The sequence below is a fragment of the Mastigoproctus giganteus genome, chromosome 8 (genome assembly GCF_048544385.1).
Source record: "Mastigoproctus giganteus isolate SK-2022 chromosome 8, ASM4854438v1, whole genome shotgun sequence".
In the NCBI taxonomy this organism is placed as follows: domain Eukaryota; kingdom Metazoa; phylum Arthropoda; class Arachnida; order Uropygi; family Thelyphonidae; genus Mastigoproctus; species Mastigoproctus giganteus.
The window spans coordinates 222,057,129-222,075,960 of record NC_143582.1 but is presented as its reverse complement, the minus strand read 5'-3'; the positions used below and the strand labels follow the sequence as shown (position 1 = coordinate 222,075,960).

The 18,832-nt window shown below is 35.7% G+C and overlaps 1 protein-coding gene across 1 annotated transcript in view; it reads right to left on the bottom strand.

Annotated features, from left to right (window-relative positions):
• Positions 1-15,539, bottom strand: part of LOC150082351 (dehydrogenase/reductase SDR family protein 7-like) — a 59,163-nt gene extending 43,624 nt beyond the window's left edge. The window contains exons 1-3 of the mRNA XM_090380209.1: positions 15,384-15,539; positions 8,046-8,235; positions 1,985-2,085 (exon numbers count right to left, since the gene is read on the bottom strand). Of these exons, the coding sequence (XP_090236335.1) occupies positions 1,985-2,085; positions 8,046-8,235; positions 15,384-15,425 (333 nt within the window). The 5' untranslated portion in view covers positions 15,426-15,539. The remainder of the gene's footprint in view (positions 1-1,984; positions 2,086-8,045; positions 8,236-15,383) is intronic.
• Positions 15,540-18,832: the final 3,293 nt, after the last annotated feature.

The following is an 18,832-nucleotide window of genomic DNA, read 5'->3' as shown; positions in this document are numbered from 1 at the left end:
TAGCAACTAGTTTCCTCAGAAGCAAATGAAGATAATTAATGATACTAATTATGCTGTAAAAGAAATACATGAAGAATAAATAAGTTAAAGTAAGCAGTATTTTTTTTTTTTTTTTTAATTTTAGGGATGATTACATGCTTAAAAAAAAAAAAAAAAAAAAGTCTTTCACTTTCTGTAAAAGCACCCTACCATCTTGCTGCCAAAATAACTTTGGGGCCTGCTTTGAAATTAGCACATACAAATGTGCTCATATGCTGCATACTCTAAATTTTAAAATATGAAAAACAAGGCCAATTTTTGTAGACTGTACCTTTATTTATGGTAATAAATTATTAATATTTACAGTAGAAAAACCCTTTATGTCAATGAGAAATTATGGGAGTGAAGTTGAAAAATCTACGATGAATAATATTGAAATTTCTCATGGTTATTTAATGAAAAACTTTCAAGCCTACAGGCTTGAAAGTTTTTCATTAAATAATCATGAGAAAGGTTCCTGGAAAGGCTCCTGGGGGTTGATGGTATATCCCCTATAATTTTAAGGGAAGCAGAAAATGAATGCATTAAACCATTAAGGCTAATTATGAGAGCATCACTGCACTCAGGAGAGATTCTATTGGATTAGAAAGGTTTCAGTGTATCGCCAATACATAAAGGCAGTTCTAAGAGTGTAGTGGGAAATTACAGACAGATCAGTCTAAATTCAGCAGTAGGGAAAATCACGGAGACAATGATCAAGGGTGCAATTCAGAATCATTTAGATAGAAATGGAATTCTGAAGGATATGCAGCATGGTTTTATAAAGGAAAAATTATGTTTAACAAATCTGGTTAGCTATTTTGACAGAGTCACTTGCGAGCTAAATTTAGGGAATAATTTCGACATCGTTTATTTAGATTTCAGCAAAGCATTTGACCCAGTCCCACATGAGCGGTTACTTTATAAGCTGGAACAGGTTGGAATCACAGGGAAAATTCTTAGATGGATAGCAGGATGGCGTCAGGGCAGGAGGCAGAGGGTTGTGATAAATGGGTATTCCTCAGGTTGGGTTAATGTAAGAAGTGGAGTTCCCCCCCACTTTTATTAATTTTATTTCACTAAATTTTATTTCAGCCAGAGAGTTAAAATTACTGGAATAAGATACCTACATGAGAGGTTGAGGCTGACAGTTTGGAGAAATTCAAAGATCAGCTGGCTAGTTACCTATGGCAGGAGGGAAATGCATAGGTTGTCTATTTCCTTTTTTTTTTATTATTTAAGTATTTATTTAATTTAATTTTTTTATTATTATTATTTTACTCTTTCTTTTTTTTTTTTTGGGCTGGTGCAGAAAATTTTAGCCTTAGGCTTCCTTGCACTATGTGGCCTTTACTAATACTAAAGAGACAATAAAAGGAAGTTATTTTAAAAATTACACTAAAATCAACTGCCATAAATTATTAAGTTTCTAAAGATCAAATACAAAACATAGATACATACATTAAATCAATCAATTTTTAACAATAAAGGCAAATGCCATTTAAAAGTAAGAAATGCACTGATGTAATGTAACTTTTAAAAGTTGCTTCAGTAACATATAAGATGATTCTCAAGAAACCAAATATTTAAAATGGCTCAGATTAAAATTATTTATTATAAATATATATTAACATATATATTTTAGATGTTTTTAATCAAAAAACAAATTTAAAATTTCGTGTAGTTTGCACAGTGTTTTCATTACTCAAATTGTAATAATCTGAGCAAAAATGTACTAATTGGAAATGCCTGGGGATGCTTAAATGTTCCCGTTTATACTTTGGCATGATCACCAGGTTAGAGCAGTTTACAAAAAATCATGAATACAATCATTATTCGCATTTAGTAGTCATGCGAGCTTGAATCACAGTCCACTCAAAGCACTCTCACTCCTGACCACGGCATTGTAAATAATTTTAAGAGATACATTAATTGCTGGGCATCTTTAATATAAAATTTAGCATACCTGCAAAGCTAAAAGATCATCTTTCACTTTTTTCAAAGCACCTTGTCGTCTTGCTGACAATATAACTTTGGAGCCTGCTTTGAAAAATGCATGTGCTAAAGCTGAAAAAAAATGTATTAGTATGAGATCCACTGAGAATTAATGAATTTAAAAATAACACAGAACAACAACAGAGTTACAGTATTTAAAATTAATCTGATTTCCTTTTAAAACTGCTTTACATTTATTGATAAAGACAAGGTGCAATGTAATATCAAAGTATGCTTTTTATATACCATCTTACTATTCAAGATTAAATTTGAAATGGAAATAGAAAATAATGGGGGGGGGGGGAAGATTTCTGTATGTATCAGATTCAGATCCAAAGTTAGATTCAACAGTGGATTTTGGGGTTTCCCAGTGTAAAATTAATGGTGGCTACAAATATATATATAGAGGAAGATAAGTGGATAGAAGAAGCTTGTGTCCATGTCTCATAAAAGATTACCATGTATTCAAAACAGACATGTTAAATGCAATTGGCATTACACAGCTTTTTCTCATAGTTGAAACAGCATCACAGTCTGTCCAACTCACAGAATTTAACTCTTGAAGAGTTATACAGCCCCCACGGACATCTGACATGGACCAATTGCTCTGTGGAGGTGGAGGTGATTTCTGCAGTTTTATATCCAGTCTAAAAAACTGCCAAAATCTGTTGTTGAAAGCCATAATACTTGAACTAAAATGTACAGTAATCTATCCTTTCCTTTCTTTTTCTTCCCCCTCTATTTCAGATTAATAATGAACACCAGAAATTTTTTCTATTTCTGGTGTTTATTATTTATTTGGCCTGGAAGCTTAAATTTATCACAGTATACTGGAAATAATCAAGAATATGAAACATTGCTAGTTGAATAAGAATATTATTGCATTTGAAATTTAAGGACTGCACTGTTTATGGATTTCTAGAATTGAGGATTTAAATTTGAAGCACTAATACACTAGCAAAACTAATATCTGTATATTGGTTTTTTTCTGTATGTCTTGCATTGCAATTTATTTCTATGTCCACAAATTTCTATACAGTATATTAGTTGATAATAAATAAGATATAATACATTAAATCTTTTTTAATATATTTAAAAAAAATATATGTAAAAAATGCTAGCAACAGAAAAAAATTGATGACCTCAAGAGCCCAATCTATTATAAAATGTACTTTTATTTCATTTGTCTGGCATGCAGCACTTATAAATGTTGGCTTGTGATGCTGACAGGTAAGAGCAAGAGTATTTGAAACTGGGAAAAAAAGCATGGACAATTTTTACTGTTTTATGTCTGCAAAGCCATAAAATCATGTGTTAACTATGCTAGTGCATTAGTGTTTCAAATTGAAATCTTATGTAAGGTAGTTCCAGAACGTTCAACTCTGCCATGGTACACTGTGTTGATACATAATGCTGTAAAATAGGCAGAAATGGGCATGGTGATTTATTTGTGCAGTGTCTTGTTTAGTTATTTTTTTTTGGCACTTTACCACTAGGAAGCAGGGATCATAAGAAAGGCTGCACATATTGTCCATGGGAAGGTAGGTCTTATTTACATGTGCTGACTCCCCATGAGTGAAGTAAACACGAAGAATCAAAAGAAATCCTACAATACTGAGAAAAGTGAAGAGAATGCTCAACTCACTGTCAACAGCAGAATCACACTTTAAAATGAGGTCAGCCAACTCTGAATCACAAAGTAACACACATCTTCCATACCAAAAAAGAAGAAATAGAAGGTAGAAGAATTAAAAGAGGAAAAAAGATAACACAAAGATGTCACTACAAACAACATAAATAATCCTGCACAAAAAAATAAATTTTCGGTGACAGCAGTTGCAGATGATGGACCTGTAGCTGGGATGTAGTTTCAGAAGCATTCATAGCATTTGATTCAGTAAATAAGAGCAGCTGATCCAGAAGGTGGTCCAGGAGAAGGTAATCTGATGGAAGAAGACCCTGAATTCGATTCAGCATTTAAAGATCCAAGACATTTATAGATGGTTGATCACTGTGCAAAAGATGAAATCAGAATACTGTAGAACTGGTGGAAGCCAGAAGAGAGCTCCTACATCTATTAAAAACTCCTTTCGAAAAATCCTGAAGAGCCAGGAAAGAATCTCCCTTTGAGATTGTCTTATTCATTTCCAGAAGATAAGGTAGGACATTCAACGAAGAAGAAGAGCTTGATAAAGGTCTGTACATATTGGAAAAGAATATAGTATATGATGCTAATCCTTAGGAATACTTCAGGAACAAAAATATGATGTGCTTAACTTGAAAAAATACAATATGGCATTAAGGGAGCCATTTTCCATTATTATGTATGAAGTGGCTTGGGTAAAACGACTCCCTATTAGCCTCATTAGCAGTAGAGGAAGTAACAGTAATAGAGGAAGTAATTCTTTTGGACAGATAACAAAATGCATGTCCAGCAAATTATGCCTTGGTGTATTATTAATAATATTTTATTAAATATATAATAAATAAAGGTATAATACAAATATCTTCATGAATCTTATCAAATACAATGGTGGCAATAGTTGGGAACCACTTCTTAGCTGATCAAGGTTAGAATGATTTTTACATGCTTTTTTTTAAGAATGATTTTTGTTTTTTCTGCTATATAGAAATTGATTATTGTGACAATGTCTGGAAGACAAGCTTGGAGCGTTGTTATACGAAAGCAGGGATAAGGTGGTGGCTTAAAAAATATGTAAAAAATGCTAGCCCCTTGTATAAGGCAATGGTCAGGCCACACCTTAAGTACTGTATACAGGTCTGGATGCCTCATTTTAGGAAGGATATAGAGCTGCTTGAACGAGTACAGAGAAGGGCAATGAGATTGGTGAATGGGACAATGGGTTGCTCTTATAAGGAAAGACTTAAGTTCTGCAAATTGCAGTGTCTAGAGACTAGGCACCTGCAAGGTGATCTGATTGAGGTGTACAAGGCTTTGAATGGTTTGAGCAAGCTCAATGCTGATGGGATTCTTCCACTTGCCTAGATTAGTCGCCTGAGGGGACATAAATTCAAATCGAGGAAAGATAGTTGTAGAATAGATGTGTGGAAATTTGTCTTTAGCCAGATTGCTGGAACAAACTTCCATCTGTTGTAGAAGTTGACAGCTTAAATAAATTCAAAGCAGAACTAGACAAACATTTGGAGTTAATGGATGGGGATGAAGTGGGAAGGTTTTTTTTTTTTTTTTTTTGGCTGATGCCATATAAGCTTGTTTACTTGCATAATATGCCTCTACTAATGCTAAAAGTTACCATATATTTGCTATAATCATGATTAACTTCAATGAGATAAAAGCTATCAGAACCAATGGTATAATGCTTGAATTTTTGTTTAATCTGACTATTAGCACCACCTTTTACTAGAATATATTGGATTGATGGAGATTCCACTGGAGGAAGGGGAGAATACTTACATTCCAGAAAATCTATTTATTTGACCAGTTTACCTGTTTCTAGAAAAAAATAAATAAAATCCCGAGTTTTGGGGAAGGAAACACGAAATTTCTCATCAGAGCATCCAATGATGGTATGTTTCAACATGTTGAGCCAGTGGGGGAGAGAATTGTCACTCCCCCATATTTAATTATTTAAATGGGACAGTCTAAACGAGAAAGGCCTCCATGAATTCGCCTTTTAAGGATATAGTCAACTGTTAAGATTATCAGAATTTCAAGGTTAATGGAATGGCTCTCACTAATAAAGAAAAAAAGAATGGAAAAGTACATCAGTGGGGTCTACTTTTCCATTCTTTTGTATAATCTGCAGCATTTGCATACATCTTCTGCTGTGATGGTGGTGTGGGGGGGAAGACAAATATGGAACTAAACCAAAGATACATATCAGCTTTTGATTTCTTGGAAAATATCCATAAGTTATGCCTTCTGGCTATATTTTTTAATTCTGCCTCTATCATAGAAAATAGGGACATACTATGTCAGTGTGGAAGGAGTTGTGTTGTTTAATAATTCTGGTGATGACTCAGCATGGATAACCATTCCTGTGGAGTATGGCTCTGGTATGAGAACTCAGAGCCCATAACCTAGGGGGCACTGGTTTTTGGAGGCACCTTCAGAGTGTCTGATTATTCTAGACGTACAGGATGATTGGGATGGAAATTATGAACAGCTACTATGTCTATGGACTTTCTGGAGAGTTTGGTGGTTTAGTTTAATGGAAATGGAATTCCTGAAATTTATCGGCTGAGAGGTGGCAAATGAAGTTTAACATTGACAAATGTAAAGTACTACACATGGGAAACAGCAACCCCAGAGCAACGTATCAACTCTATGGTACAACACTGACAGTGGTAGAGAATGAAAGGGACTTGGGGGTGGTTGTGCAGGCAGATATGAAGTTCTCTGAGCAGTGCAGACAGGCTGCAAGAGTAGCTCATGGAGTATTGTCAATGATATACAGGAATTTTTCCAGCAGGGATAAGGAGGTGATTATTCCATTGTATAAGGCGATGGTCAGGCCACACCTAGAGTACTGTATACAGGTCTGGAGGCCTCATTTCAAGAAGGATGTAGAGCTGCTGGAACGAGTACAGAGAAGGGCAACAAGATTAGTGAATGGAACAAAGGGGTGCTCTTACGAAGAAAGGCTTAAGTTTTGCAAATTACAGTGTCTGGAGACTAGGCACCAGCGAGGTGATCTGATAGAGGTGTATAAAGCCTTGAATGGTTTAAGCATGCTCAATGCTGATGGGATTCTTCCTCTAGCTCAGAATAATCACCTGAGAGGGCATAAATTCAAATTGAGGAAAGACAGATGTAGGATAGACGTGCGGAAATTTGCCTTTAGCCAGCGGGTGGTTGGTTGGTGGAACAGACTTCCATCCCTTGTGGTGGAGGTTGATAGCCTAAATAAGTTTAAGGCTCAGCTGGACAGGTATTTTGAACGAACAGAGGGGTGAAGTGGAAGTGGTTTTTTTTTTTTTTTTTTTTGGCTGATGCTGCATAAGCTTGCTTTCTTGCATCAAATGCCTCTACTAATGCTAATGCTAATCATTTCAGAAAGTGAAATGATAAATTTGGAGAAAGAAAAAAAAAAAAAAAAGGTATGCATGATAAGTACTAATGTATCAGTACTGATATATCAGAGTATTTCAATAATTCCCAAATTTTTATTTTCCACGGGATTGATGAGTTTATTTCCATTAAAAATTTAAGTTTTAGATTATAAGTTTGAGATTTAATGGCTCTCTACATTTTGAAAGAAACTGGATTTTTATAATACATGGCATCATGTAGTGTGCAGGGGCCAGCAAGCAGTCAATCTCAAACTAGTTTTATTGATCATTGTGCATAAAAATAAAGAGAATATAATTTTCTGGAGATCATCAATGTCAGATATCTCATTAATGACTTTCCTCATTTAGTTTTATAATTTACTTTAAATTTATATGTACCTAACGTGTTTTCTATAATACAAAATTAAGGTGATATTTTGCATAAAACATGACACTCTGCATAAGATTCACTAGTGAACTGGTTAGTGCTTTTGCACCATGCTTTGTTCGTAGTGAACTGCAAAGTAGTTAAATATCATTTTAATTGTATCTTATATTGTGAATAAGTAACATTAGTCTTCTCCATTAGTGAAGCATTACTTGTTCGTGGTAGTGCAATACCATGGCAACTCGTTGTGAAGGTATTCACAATATAAGGTACAATTAAAATGATGCCAATTTAACTACTTCAACAGTTCCCTATGAACAAAACATGGTGCAAAAACACTAACCAGTTCACTAATAATAAAAAAAAAATTGCAATAATTCTAGAATTGCTGATTTTATTTAAGTTTTTAAAGCAGTCAAAAACTTTTAAAGCAACTCATTATTAAATTTTAACTTTCTTATCATAGTTCAATTTAATTTCTGGCTTATAGATGAAATATGTTGAAATACACAAAGAATATTTTAAAGGTTGACAAAAACTAGTTGTTTGTAGAACATCTATATGGGAGCAACTTTTTAACAAATCATCACAAATGTTTTGATTATATTACCTTCACCAAGTCCAGAACTGGCACCTGTAATTAACACAACTTTATCTCTAAGTGTGGTGTTTTTACGAACCAAATTCTTAAAAGTAGTATTGTACAAATGGTAGACAAGCCATGGAAATGCAACTGGAAGTGCAAGTGCTCCAATTATTAATCGAAGCCAGTATTTGATGTTTGTTAGCGTCATGGTGATCTGCAAATAAACAAACAAAAGAAAATTAAACTTTAGATAACTAGATTTCTGTATACATTTATCATGCACATATCATATTACTAAAATATTAATAATTTAATCCTAATAAAAAACTTCACTTGCCTGAAAGCTTTAGTTAATGTATGCCTGAACCTGTTCAGAGACATAAAAGTTTACTTAAAATCTTAATGGACCTTGGCAATCTTAATGGAATATCCCCAAGTGACAAATCATATGCAGGGGCAGATCAGCTGCCTGGGCATCATGTAGAGGGACACTGATCTTGACAACTATACAAAAGAGAAATTGCAGGGGAAAGGTGACTTGATAAGGCTGTTTTTGACTCTGGCCTATACTAGTTATCATCCTCCCCCTAGTGTCATATGAAGATCTACACATCTGTTTCACTGATAGCACTTGCCATTCTGATTATAATCTCATTCCAGAAATTCTTTCTCTGTGCCTCTTTTAGCATTAGCATTAGTAGAGGCATTTGATGCAAGAAAGCAAGCTTATGCAGCATCAGCCAAAAAAAAAAATAAAATAAAATAAATAAAATAAAATAAATAAATAAAATAACCACTTCCACTTCACCCCTCTGTTCCCTAAATAAGTTTAAGGCTGAGCCTTAAACTTATTTAGGCTATCAACTTCCACGACAAGGGATGGAAGTCTGTTCCGCCAACCAACCAACCAACCACCCACTGGCTAAAGGCAAATTTCCGCATGTCTATCCTACATCTGTCTTTCCTCAATTTGAATTTATGCCCTCTCAGGTGATTATTGTGAGCAAGAGGGAGAATCCCATCAGCATTGAGCATGCTCAAACCATTCAAGGCTTTATACACCTCTATCAGATCACCTTGCTGGTGCCTAGTCTCCAGACACTGTAATTTGCAAAACTTAAGCCTTCCTTCATAAGAGCACCCCCTTTGTTCCATTCACTACTCTTGTTGCCCTTCTCTGTACTCGTTCCAGCAGCTCTACATCCTTCTTGAAATGAGGCCTCCAGGCCTGTATACAGTACTCTAGGTGTGGTCTGACCATTGCCTTATACAAGGGAATAATCACCTCCTTATCACTGCTAGAAAAATTTCTATATATCATTGACAATACACTTTGAGCTACTCTTGCAGCCCATCTGCACTGCTCAGAGAACTTCATATCTGCCTGCACAATTACCCCCAGGTCCTTTTCATTCTCTACCACTGTCAGTGTAGTATCACAGAGTTGATACGTTGCTCTGGGGTTGCTGTTTCCCCATATGTAGTACTTTACATTTGTCAATGTTAAACTTCATTTGCCACCTCTCAGCCCATCTGCTCAACCTTACCAGATCCTGTTGCAGCAGCATAGTGTCAGTAGTGTCCTTGACAACCCTGCCAACCTTTGAACTGTGGATCCTAGCTCTAGTCTAGTTTTCTGTCATTCTGTTACAAAAATTTATTTTATAATTTTTGCATGGAAGACAAGTTTATGCAATTAACTTTGAAATGTCTCTTCCTGCTATATTCTGCAGTACAAAATACATATTCTTGCACCAGTATATAGTGTTCCTTTCATGATGGACTGATTATTATTTTGCTTAGAAATGCATTACTGTATTTTAATTCTGTCCCATTATCCAGTCAAACAGAACCAAAGTTGCAGATGAGCAATTCACAGTGCACCAGTTTAAAAAAAAAACAAAAAAACAGGCTAACCTAACTGTATTTAACTTTTACCTTATGACTATTTAATCTTCTCCTATCCTTAATTAACTATAATAAATTAAAATGCAAAGTACATAGACTGTTGGACTATTATCTGGTCAAAACTTGCTCAAATTAATTAGGGTTTGGGAATTTTTTGGTGCAGTGGCACGACTTAAGTATTAGTGACTTAAGTCGTGCACAGTTATAGAAATCTGTTAATTTGATCCCGGTAAGTGGTCAGTTACTGTTATTGGGTTTTTGAAGCATTGGCAACTGAGGCCATGTTGCTCCAAATTGCATGTTCTGAGGCCGACTTTCTGTTTTGCTGGACAAAAATCCAGAGTTTCCCAGAGAAAAAAATCATGCTACCCTCGCCTGAGACCAACTGACTCAGCCATGTTGTGAAAAAGACCCATAAAAATTCCTCCTATCATTGACAGGATTCCAACTCGGGTCTTTTCCACCCAGTGTGGGGAAGATAATGATCCCACCAACTGTGCTACCCACGAGGGGTGTAAGGAGTCAGACAGCCATTTGGTGTGCTGAGAATTAAAATGAGGACGCTGTGGGTGTGAGACATCTATTGCGAGTAGATGTAAATGCATTAATGCTCATTTTCATAGGACTTCATGTCTATTCATCTGAAAAACTTCCTTCATTTCCTAGGCGCCTCCGTAGCCAGGTGGGAAGGAGCAGCAGTGCGTAGCACACGCTTCTTGATTAGACTGGGGTTCGAGCCCATCACCACCAAATACAGAGGATGTGGAAAGGTCAGGAAATGACCACCGCATATCCCGGAGCAATATGGCCTTAGTTGCTAATGCTCCTAAAAACCAAATAACAAACCTTCATTTCCATAATTGGAGTTCATATTTTATCTGTAACTATTTATTATTTAGTTGATTTCACTAAATTTGTGACTACTTATTTTACTTGCTTCTTATATTTTATAATGTATGGAACCAGGATGCAGTGAAAAATGGATGTCTGTATACCCAGGAATCTAACCAGTGCTGCAACAAGGATGTAACAACTGAGGAACTTGCTTGGTATCATTTGGTTGGAAGGGGTAAAAGGTAAGGAATTTAGATGAACAAATTTATGTGATATAGCTGGGCTGGAAGCAGCAGCAGCACATTTCTGAATAGTAGCCTTGTGAATAGAAGGGTGCACTCCTGAATATTGCACTATCGACTATTGCCTCTAATATTTGATCCAACAAAAAATATGTCAAATAGTACTGTGCAAAGTACTCTGGACTGTATTACATTGTAACCTAGTCAGTTATGCCACCATGACTGACTGTCCGTGGAAGTTGATGCAGTTGTCTTTTACCCCGTACTATAGGTTAGCTGCACATGCCCATTTGACTCTTCATGGCATTTGCCCATATAATCTTTTATTCCCAGGATAAATGGTCCTAAATCATTTATATAAGATCACTAATTTATGACTTTTAAATCACTTGTATTACTAGCCACTTTAGAACTCGGGTTTCAATGAATGAGAAAGGTTAAACGTTACCAGCAAAATGTTCCCTGCATAATATTTTGTTTCAATACTCATAGAATCATAGCTATCACTCATATCTTATTACCTACAGGTGATAAAATATTTGCTGCTTTCAAATGAATATGGCTGTTCTACTTAAAATCTTAAGTACCTTTCAATTTTCAGGGAAAAGCATTTAAACAAAAAACCAATTAAAGTGTTTGTTATTACTATATTTCCATAGGATCACTATTTAAGTAATCTTTGGAGCCATTTTTTTATCTTTTAACTGCAAAATGTATCAAGTTTTTTGTTTGACTTTTTTCTCTGCAAGCAAACATTAACACCCCCTCGTCAACATTTTAGTAGAAATCAGTAAAGCCACCAGCAGCAGCACAATACCATGAATGATCAACAAAAAACTTAATTTTTAATACATCAGAAAAAGTATTTAAAAATAAAAACTGCAAAGAGGAATAAAAATGCCATGTATTTTTTAGAGTGCAGTGAGTAATTATGACCAGAAAATTAATATTTTATGAAATATTTTTACACTGCCCTATAAGCTTTCATAATATTGTTTTGAGAACTTGATATAACTATGTGCAATATATGTTAGTGTAAATCTCAATAGGAACAAAAGCATTTCCATTCAAGATACAGTGATTACACTTAATTATTTTCTGTAAGTTATGGGAATTGCCTGTAATCATGGGTTATTATTAAAATCGACAACTGATGAGAGAAAAACAATTTGACAGTTGGAAATGAAGTACAGTTTTTGAATATTTCAAAATCTTTATAGATTGAATCTTTCAAGATGGTTTGTTGTTGTTTGGTTTTTTAAGAGCATTAGCAACTAAGGCCACATTGCTCCGGGGATATGCGGTGGTCATTCCCTGACCTTTCTGCATCCTCCGTATTTGGTGGTCACGGGCTCGAACCCCGGTCTAATCAAGAAGCGTGTGCTACGCACTGCTGCTCCTACCCACAGAGGCACCTTTTTTCAAGATGGTAATCATAAGTTCAGGATCCAATTATGCTAACACTTAGGCCAAGATCACCAAGGTGATAGGAAGCAGAGCCAATGAGGTGAGATGAACATTCAGTTCGTCTCACCACATGCATGGTTTAGCCTAGGCTTGCAATGATGAATATAATGCTGCTCTGATTCTAACATGTAGCTGTTTTCTAAACTGTTAGATATATTGTTAACAAAATTGGCATAATCCATTGTGGATTTTAACATTTGAGGTCTCAGAGCTCTGATATGGCTTTCTCTCATCAAAATATTTAAATTAAAAATAGCATTTTGGGTATCTAAACGTTTCTTATAAATTAGCCTAACAATTTTGTTTTACTAAAAATAGTAAATTTTTAGCATTTTTTTTTTTTTTTTACTAAAATTTGCTTACCAATCAATATTAACATTAGAAATAGTAGAAAATTATCTCAAAGTTTTATTAATGCAAAGAACATTAACTCAATTCAAAAATATTATTAGAAGGGAGAAAATCTTTTATTATTCAATGTTAATGATCTTTCAATTTAATTACGTTTAAACTAAATCCTGTATAAATTAATAATAAAGGCAGGTTGCCCAGGACTGGTTCTTGGGGAAGAAATGCACCCAAGGGCCATCCTAATAAGGAGCAGTGTTCTCTCCAGGACCTATTGAATGGGCACACCGCCCAGTGAATTTAACTGACCACCCGGCTAAAATTTAAGCGATTCTCGGAGTACCATATTCTACTGATCTCGGTCAATATTAATTAAAACATACTATGCGATCAAGGTCAATGCGACAGGAGCATATAATGTTAAATTATGTAATTAATTTTTACTCTGGATCACTTAAGTCACATTCATAAATAACAGAAAATTTTATAATATTGCAAAATATTACACTTCCCCGCCCGAGTACTTCATGATGCCAACTGGCTGGCAAAATTTTCTGGGAAGAACACTGAGGAGGACTAAGCAATTTAATATTTGCACCAAACTCCCCTGGATTGTTGTTATTGTTTTTTGGTTTTTAGGAGCATTAGCAACTAAGGCCACATTGCTCCAGAACTCCCCTGGACTCAAGTCACAAAGGAGATTAAGCAAGTGAAGGCAGATTATGAGAAATCTTTGGCAAAGGACGCAATGAAAAACAGCAAAGACTTCTTTACTTATGTAAACTCTAGAAGAAAGAGGACGAATGAGGTTGGTCAACTTTACATCGACGGTTCAACTGTTGATGATCTTGCTCAGATAGCTGACAAACCGAATGAGTATTTTGCATCTACATTCACACGAGGAATTCTCTAGGAAAGTGGAAGAGAAATTGTTGAAGTTAAACATAAGAAAGGCCAATTATATTAAGGGAGGCAGCAAAGGAAGTAAGTGAACCCTTAGCCATGACCCAGAGGTTGCTTATATGTTACTCTGATAGGATTAACATTTTTATGTGAAAAGCCTAAAGAATATAATAAATGATCAGTATAGTTTTTATTTATCTTTGTGTATTTATTTTTTGTCTTTTTTTTTTTTTTTTTTTTTTTTGGGTGACAGCCTTTTTACATTATATAAAATAAAATTCCCACTTATAATTGGTATTGATATCATGACCAAAAGAGTTTACACTGTCATTATAACTATTTTATTGCAGCTATATATGGACACAACAAAAACCATGAGCTGGTTATTGTTTATTTATTTGTAGTAGCATATCCACCTACATTAGGGCAGGACCACAGCCAATTAACAACAGGGTGTGGTCCTGTCCTAATGTATGTGGATATGCTACCACACATCCTGTTGTTGGGCTGCTGTGGTCCTGTCCTAATGATGATTTGTCTGCTGCACTATAACGCTTCACAATGAAGTTATAAAGTTCTCTGCCCCTGGTATCTATAAAAAATAAAAGGAAATTTATTTATTTATATATAATCCTCATTCTGTTTCCTTCACCTCTACCCCTCCAACTCTTATGGGAGCAGAATTTTTATTAATAAAGGGGGGGACAAGTTATAAGCATACATCCACGAACATCTACTGTAAGAATAATCATTACATTCGGTAAAAGTCAAACATTTTTCAATCAATGCAAAATAGCGGGGGAGTGGGGGAAGGCTTAGAGTGGATAGGAATGAAGGCACGCATCTGAACAAATGAATTGCTAATACCAAATTTTTAAAATGCTTAGGCTACTTTATTCTTTTAAATTATTGAGGTTATATAAAATTTTTCGAAATAATCGCAGAGCATAAAATGGAACTTATAAAGCTCTTCCACAGATAAGCGCGACGAGACGAGGGGAAGTGGAGGAAACGGTATCACGAGATATCTGCCAATTTGTGTGAAGTGGATATTCATGATAAAATTTCGAAGGATTACAGCAAAAATTCTACTTGTCTCTGCTAATAATACCAGAAGGCCTGTGATTATTTCCTAAAATACATTCGAATTGTATTTGTAAAAGAAGTTTATAACTTCCACCGACAATTTGGTATATTTTGATGTTATTTAAAACACCGCGCTTGGGCTCCGACTTACAGCTACAGTAATTTTTGAGCTAATTTTTAATGCAAATCAATTGTTTGTTTTACCAAAGGTTTTCATTCACTACCAATTAAAATAATCCATAGATAAAAATAAATTACAATACATACTACTGATAACACCGGGCTCTGCTCACTTACTGAACTATACAATCGCACCCACACAAAAACATATGATTTGAAAGGGACATTTAAAGAGCTTTACAAAAAAAAAAAAAAAAAATACGGCCATTCCCAAAATTACGCCCTTTTTGTAAAATTGTGTCGATCAAAAACTTTCTTTGCTGAATTCTAATAAAGTCAAATAAACTTAATTTCAATTCCATTTATCATGAAAGTTGAACTTCCAGACAATTCATAGTAATATCAGACCACGCTGTTTTCACGAAGTCTTCGTTTGATAGATATTTTGAGTTACCTCGTTTCCTGAATCCGAATTAAGTAAATCTGCCTCCTCCATATCGTTTCCGCAGAGGGAGATCTGAGTCCACAATTATAAGACATACATTTATCTTATCATTTAAGTTCTGAAGACTAAAGAATAATATCCAATCATACAGCACGAGTGATGACAGTTATGTATCAAGTAGTTACACCGGCTGTAATAATTTTTTTAATTCTGATTATGTAGGTGGGGTATGAAGTACGCTTATAGATTGCACGCCACGTGCACAACCAAACAAAATAAGAGTTTACCTTGTCAAAATCGAAGGATAATAATTTGATAATACATTAATTATATACGGAGCCGAGATAAGGTATTTCAGCGTCCAAGGCTTAGAAGTGCGCTCTTCCCCACCCCTATCGTTATCTATTAGCACCCATTTCAACCTTTCCCCAGGAACAATAAGCAGTGATATGGACACTGCTCCTACCACCCACAATTGACTAGGTAGCACAGACGGCCCATGTTTAACTACTATTTCTAATTATTTTCAGTCTCCTAGCTAGACTGGAGTGCAGTGTTCTACCCGTGAATCATAACAGACACTTCCAAAGGAGGTTTTCATTTGACGCGTAATTGGTCTTTGGAGAGGGACAAGTATTTTCCAACAATTTTGATGGAAAAAATGCCATCTTTGGCAAACAATAAATGACGATAGAGAGGCACTTTGGTATATTACAGTTCTCATCATGACCGTGCAAAGGTACTTCGGTGCCTGGATGCAAACGGGGTTAAGGGGCCTCGTTTATTTATGTTGAGACTTTGATGGCTTCCTGGTTTGGGACCCCCAGATCGAGGGTGCTGGTGAGGCGCATCCAATGAATCCCCATTTTCACTTCCCTGTTTCTCACTAGGTTCTTAATCAAAGTGCAAATGAACAAAAATATTAAACACATTAATAAATAATATGCCACTATACTAAATACAATACATACACCATCCTAACAAAAGTTGTTGGATATTTCTTTGATTTCAGGAAATCGTGTGTGACTAGGAACTGTGCAAAGGGCCACTGCAACACGTATCGCCACTCCTCAACCAAAAAAAAAACAAAAAAACTACCTGGCGATTTTTGGTGAATCAATTGTACTTTGTCCACAATCTGCCAAGCTGTATGTTAATATTCAATAATCATTTATCACCAAAGAATTTTAAGGCACGTGTAAAACTTCTGATGAATTTGGTGTGTGCGGGGGGGGGGATATATGGTCGGCCTTTCGTCTTTTGAGTTTCAGTTTTCAGTTTTGTTCAGTGTCATGTGAAGTGCACAATGTCTTCTCGTAAACATTTAACTTTAAAAGATAAAGTCGAACTCAATGCGTATGGTCGGCAAAAAAATTGTGTTCGCAATCTCGCTGCAAAATTCAAAATCGGGAATACGCATGTAAGCGACATCCTAAAGAAAAAAAAAAATGAACTGCTCAAATAATTTCGGCAACACGGAAATGATCAGGTTCAAAAATCATTCCCAAAAACTGTTCAACTTCAAATTGACAATGTTATGTATGAGTGGTTTTGTCGCGAACGTGCTAAAAAAAATTTCCATTAATGGGCCTATTATTAGGGAAAAGGCTTTGGAGGTTGCGAAATCTATGGGAGTAAATGAGTTCAAAGCTTCTGTGGGATGGCTAGACAAGTTCAAAACTCGGCATAAAATTTCTTGGAAAACCGTAAGTGGTGAAGGTGGATCTGTTGATACTGGGGTTGTAACAGAGTGGACCGTCAAATTGGAAGATTTATGTCGTGATTTTGAAGCTAAGGATATTTACAACTGTGACGAAACAGGGTTGTTTTTCAAAGCTCTTCCTGAAAAAACAATGAGTCTAAAAAACGAAAAGTGCCAGGGCGGAAAAATTTCTAAGGAACGCTTGACTGTACTATTGTGTACAAATATGCTGGGAGACTGAACAACCTCTTGTTATAGGAAAACAACAAAATCTTCAGTGTTTCAAGGGCATAAAGTTGAATCTTTTGAATGTTGACTGGAAGTCTAATAAAAAAACGTGCATGACACGAGATATCATGAGCGAATGGATAAGTCACTTTAACCAAAACATGATTTGTCAAAACAGAAAAATTATTCTTTTCATGGATAATGCTGCTTCTCACCCGCACATTGAATTGGCCAACATTCAAATCGTTTTTTTGCCACCAAACACATCTGCAAAGTGTCAGCCCTTGGATCAAGGGATAATAAAAAATTTTAAACTTCACTACAGAAAACGTGTTTTAAGACATCTCATTGCAAACATGAACGATGTAACATGTGCGAGTGACCTTGCAAAGAAAATCAGCATCCTAGATGCGATTCAGTGGATTTCCTCTTCAGTAAACGCAATTAGAAGGATGTAGTCAGTAAACGCAAATCAAGAAGGATGTAGAGCTGCTGGAACGAGTACAGAGAAGGGCAACAAGATTAGTGAATGGAACAAAGGGGTGCTCTTACGAAGAAAGGCTTAAGTTTTGCAAATTACAGTGTCTGGAGACTAGGCACCAGCGAGGTGATCTGATAGAGGTGTATAAAGCCTTGAATGGTTTAAGCATGCTCAATGCTGATGGGATTCTTCCTCTAGCTCAGAAAAATCACCTGAGAGGGCATAAATTCAAATTGAGGAAAGACAGATGTAGGATAGACGTGCGGAAGTTTGCCTTTAGCCAGCGGGTGGTTGGTTGGTAGAACAGACTTCCATCCCTTGTGGTGGAGGTTGATAGCCTAAATAAGTTTAAAGGCTTAAGTTTTGCAAATTACAGTGTCTGGAGACTAGGCACCAGCGAGGTGATCTGATAGAGGTGTATAAAGCCTTGAATGGTTTAAGCATGCTCAATGCTGATGGGATTCTTCCTCTAGCTCAGAAAAATCACCTGAGAGGGCATAAATTCAAATTGAGGAAAGACAGATGTAGGATAGACGTGCGGAAGTTTGCCTTTAGCCAGCGGGTGGTTGGTTGGTAGAACAGACTGCCATCTCTTGTGGTGGAGGTTGATAGCCTAAATAAGTTTAAGGCTCAGCTGGACAGGTATTTTGAACGAACAGAGGGGTGAAGTGGAAGTGGGTTTTTTTTTTTTTTTTTTTTTTTTTGGCTGATGCTGCATAAGCTTGCTTTCTTGCATCAAATGCCTCTACTAATGCTAATCTTCCTCTAGCTCAGATAGAGAAAAGCCCATAAGAACTTTGTAACTAGCAGTAGGAATTAACACCAAAATTTGTACACATGTTATAAAGACACTCGTTCATCCATAAATTTTGGTTGGGGAGAGGTGGTTCGTACGTTCCACATCAGTAACGTTTACATGCATTAACATGACAATACATATAACATAAAACAACATTTTCTTTGGGGAATTTTATCTCACATGGACGCCTACGATAACAATAGACATACTAATAACAGAATTATCAATATGACATATTAATAAGAGGA